The sequence below is a fragment of the Phytophthora cinnamomi genome, assembly GCF_018691715.1.
Source record: "Phytophthora cinnamomi strain GKB4 chromosome Unknown Contig40, whole genome shotgun sequence".
NCBI classification, from domain to species: domain Eukaryota; phylum Oomycota; class Peronosporomycetes; order Peronosporales; family Peronosporaceae; genus Phytophthora; species Phytophthora cinnamomi.
This window is the reverse complement of record NW_027150973.1, coordinates 137,167-141,891: the sequence shown is the minus strand read 5'-3', so window position 1 is coordinate 141,891 and position 4,725 is coordinate 137,167. Positions and strand designations below refer to the sequence as shown.

Here is a 4,725-nt window from a genome sequence, read left to right as displayed (position 1 = left end):
TTCAGACTCGGAGGCATCGAACAGACCCCTGTAGCCGTCGCGGGGCGGCAACTTAGAAGCGGCACGCTTCTTCCCACCGGGCGCGTCGCCCTCCAAAGCAGCGGCGGCCTTGGAAGCTTTGGCGTGCGCGAGGCCTTCCGCCAGGGTCAGTTCGTGACCGGCGGAGCTGCCATGGGCTGCGTACCCGTCTTGCCGCTCGACGGCTCTCGATCTGGGTGTCCGGGTCAGCCGAGGCGTAGGTCACATCGCCCTCCGCCTGCTTCTTGTCGTTGGCGGCCTGCGCGCTGCCTTCGGAGGAATTCTCCTCCTCTTGTGAGCTCTCACAGGAGTACACGGCTTTGTTGTAGCTGAACTCGGGTGAATCCCAGTACCGGCGCGGGCTGCGCCGTTCATAACTGAACCTGGGGTTGTATCCCTCATCCGGTGGAGCATCGGGCGACTTGCGAGACGCATATTTGCCGTGCGACTCCTCCGGAGAACTGCTCGGAGAGCGCACCACCTTGGCAGCCGCGCCCGTGGCCCCCTTCAGCGCGGCTGACTCGTTCTTGGTTTTGGCCTTCTTGGCTTTCGGCCTCTCAGCCCGGGACTTCAAAGGTGCTTTCACACCGTGCGAGCTGCGCTTGGGAGGTATGCTTACGGTCGACGTGGAGACCATGGGGCTTGCTCGGCGATGCGCCAGTTGCTTTCTGGAGCCAGAGCGCCGAGGCGCAAAAGCTCGTGCCGTTGTCGATGGATTTCGACTGTGGGTGTGAAATGTGGGCCGCCACCGTACCCTCGCTCGGATTGGTCGATATGATCGAATCTAAGTGGGGGAGGATGTAACGGGGTTACATGGAATAGTGACCCAGGCACTATTCAGGGATGACTACAAAAGGCCACTCCCCTGAGTATTTACACAATAGACTTGAGAGCCAACGGATACATTTTATTTAGAATAAACTATAGGGAACTTCGGATTTGTATGCAGGCAAAATCTGTACTAACCTATAAATACACTCAGCCTTAGTACTTCTGATCATTCCGTCCCCTTAGGCTAGGGACACGTGAACTACCGTTCACGGAGAGTTTGTATACTCTTGTTAGCACACTTCCTCTGTGCAAGGTGCTCGTGTGGCCCCGTCACATAAACTTTCATGAGGGGTTCAAGTCATGAGGCCAGGTAGTAGATGTCTGCCCAACTACAAATAGATTGATGCCATTCTCAGATAGTACAATCTTACGATTCAATGCTCCCTAACCGAGGCTACGTTGCTCGGTCATATGTGATCTCCCGTGCACCCTTAGCTGCAAGCAGGCGTCTCCAGGCTAAAAACAAAATACACGCTATCTGTGTTTTTGTTGCCAATTCCCAGCAACGCCAGAATTGCGTGGCTATGAGCAGGCGTCTCAGTACCCAGCAGATCTCGCAAACAGAGGTTCACGGGTCACCCTACCCGTCCGACTGGTGTGTTGATCTGGTATGGGGCACCCGCACCCGTCATCCAGGTTCCTCCGTGAAGATCGGGTACCCTACACGTACCCGAAGTATCAATAATAGTATATATATATATATAAGCATCACGTCCCGACTGGAATGCTTGGCAACCATTGTCGGATTTATACACCTTTTCTCAAACACACTGATCGTTGTTTCAACTAAAGCGGTTGCTTGAGATTTTCTAAAAGAAAAAACTAAAAATAAGGTTTTTCAAGCAAAGTGGTTTGGCGCCATATTTTTCCCAACTAAAGTGGTTCGGTGGCGGGGAAGAAAACCAACCACTGGGTGCTTGCATTGCTGTTCGCCGCCACCGCGCCATTGCCTTCATTCTCGAATTCACCACTCCGTCCGAAACCCTTCACCAAGACAACGGCCCCGCAATCCTCACCCTCGACCCCTCCGACGCCCCCTCCGATCTCACGCGAGGCCAAACCGTTCGAGAGTGCCAGTGCCAAGAAGCGCTTTCTTGACGCGTACCTGGCGGGCCAAGACTGGCTCGGCGTCGCTGCCAATAATGCCGTGTCTGTCAATACTGCCCATCGCATAACCGCGAAGGGCAGTATTGAGCAGCAGCCCCGCGGCGGAGTGCGGAGCGTGTGCATCAAGATGACGGTCAAGGTCATATCCAAGCTCGAGGAGTACCTGGACGAGCAGGCAGACATGGTCATGGCCGTCATGAAGGAGCGGTCAGCCGAGGTGAGCATATTCTCTATCCACCGCGCCCTCCATGGGATGCAGTACACGGTGAAGGGACTCCGGATCGAGAAGACCACCATGAACAACGATTTGATCAAGACGTAGCGCAAGAATTTCGCCATCGCGCTGAACAAGCACGTGTCCGCGGGCGACATGATTGTTTATCACGGTGAAACGAATTTTAACATCTACCTAGCGCGCGGTGGTAGCGCTGCTGCCATCCAAGGGCAAGAATCTGCACGTGCAGTGCGACGGGTCGCCCGGCAACGGACTCGTGCTGCTTCGTACGCACGAAGGCGCCATCCGCATTGTGGATAACGTGCGTTTCGTTGCGGACCTGTTTGTCGCCGCCCTCAACTCGGACGAGTAGTAGAAGTGCTGCCTGTGCAAGAAGATCGTCGTGGTTACCGACAGTGCCCACAGCCAGGTGGAGACACACTGGCACGTTAGCAGCTTGTAGCTGATGGAATCGTCAACAGCAACAAGCTGGTCATCCTGCGTCTTGCGCCGTACAGCCCGATGTGCAATGCCATCGAGTGCTGCTTCAATGCACTGAAGGTGAGCATGACACAGCATCTTGCAGTCAAGTGTCACGAGCTGCTCCTACGAGGCGAGTACGACTCGCTTGCTTCGCACAGAATGACACTCATGAAGGAGACCGTGGAACTAAGTAAGATGATCTTGACTCAGCGCTTGGTCTGGCGCATGGAGCGACACTGCTTTAGAAGCATTCTGCCAGATGAGCGCGGCGAGGACATGGAGCTCGGTAAGTATCTTATGTACGAACCACTTTGCTTGGTAAAAATATATCAGAAAACCACTTTGCCTGGCAATTGACCATTTTGCTTGCAAAAACGATCAGTTTGTTTGAGAAAAGGTGTACCTACCGGGTGACCGTACCCGCCCGCAATTTCAATCGGGTATCCGTACCTGTCCGTAATGCTTTCGGGCGGGTCGGGTCGGACGGGTACCCTACTTTCGGGTACCTGTTGCGAGCTCTGGTGCTCAATTAGCTATCCAGATTGTCTCGCCAGGTCCGAGCAACGCTTCTCAGGACTCATCTATCTAGGTTTTCTCACGCCTTGAACAACCCAAACCAACCAAAGTGTACACTATTGGTTCGAAGTTATATTTCACGACATTTGAAGCAATTCTAGCTGTTACGTAGGTTTGAACGTTACCAGACCAACGTTCTTGAACCATTCCTGAGGTTTGGAGTTTCGTGGTTTGGAGTTGAGCTTCAGCTGCAAGCGATGGTATGCTTCCTCTGCTGCCTGGTTGGTCAATATGGCTCTCTGCACGCCGGGCGGGGTCTCTTCAAAGGCCGCGCCCACGCAAGCGGCATACCCGAAGAATTAGAATCTGCGCTGGTATCGGTAGCAAGATCGGCTTATTTGCTTACACCTCCTGGATGACAGGATTTTCATTCCCGAAGGTGGTGAGCATCTCACCCTGATGCAGCTTTCGTCTTTGACAGCGGCTCTAGTGTTCAACCGCGCTTGGCCTTTCGGCTGTGCAGCGCGGCACTTCTCAATAATAGCCGCATCTTGATCAGTTTCAAATCGAGGTTTTTACCCATCCACATTCTCCTAGTTTGCTTTGGTTTGCAGCGTCTCAACCGGTTCAAACTACTTCGAACCAAACCACGAAACCGTTTCAAATCTGGTTCATTGGTAATTTTGGTATGGTTTGTTTACCGAACCAAACCACGTGGTTTCGTTTGTTCTAGGCGTGAGTTTTCTTGCCAGGCCCCAGCAACGCCACGCTGCTTCTCGCCGCAGAAGAACGGGACGGTAAACGGCGGTGTCGAGAAGATCATCTCCGCGCTGGAGTCTGTGAAGGAGTCGTACCCAACGCTGTCGACGACCGATCTGGTCGTGCTGGCAGGCCAGGTGGCACTCGAGACGCCGGTAACGTGGCCATCGACTTCCGGGTCGGACGCCAACAACGGACACACACGGAATAGAAGGCGATGGCTACAACGGCCCGTACAGCAACGGCTCGCTCACGCTGTCGAACGAGTAATTCCAGGTGCTCCTGAACGAGACGTGGACGGCGGTGTCGGTGAAGGAGTACAAGGCTGAGGGAAAGGATGCGTACATGATGGACACGGACCTAGCGCTGCTGGCGGCGCCCGAGCTGAAGGAGGCGGCGCAACTGTTCTCTTTGGAGGAGGGAGTCTTCAATCACTTGTTAAATTCGGCGTGAGCCAAAGTTATGGCACTCGACCACTTCAACGTGACCAGCTACTAGGGTGAGTGTACGGTATCCTAGTCGATAAATACGGGTGACCCTGTGCCAGGGCTGAAAAACCAATTATTGCACTCATTAATATATTGTGATTGTTAGATGGGAATATTGATTATGCTGCGGTGGCGAGATTGAGATTGCTCTTGAGAGGTCTCTTGTGTGAACTGCAAAAGGATCTCAGGGTGTTTGCGTATGCAACCCACCAGCTTCAGGAGCCACGCCTCACGGTCGCAGACGTATGGGACATGTTTGAAATATTGATAGTCCACCATGGAAGTCCCAAGAAACAGCGCGGAGCATAC

The 4,725-nt window shown here is 53.7% G+C and overlaps 1 protein-coding gene across 1 annotated transcript; it reads left to right on the top strand.

Annotated features, from left to right (window-relative positions):
* Window positions 1-1,771: 1,771 nt before the first annotated feature.
* On the top strand, window positions 1,772-4,381 carry IUM83_14927 (Catalase/peroxidase HPI; the record flags this gene model as incomplete). Its single annotated transcript, XM_067939704.1, has 4 exons — window positions 1,772-2,173; window positions 2,370-2,492; window positions 3,922-4,083; window positions 4,205-4,381. 4 exons carry the CDS (start codon window positions 1,772-1,774, stop codon window positions 4,379-4,381), a joined length of 864 nt encoding a protein of 287 aa, XP_067791342.1.
* Window positions 4,382-4,725: the final 344 nt, after the last annotated feature.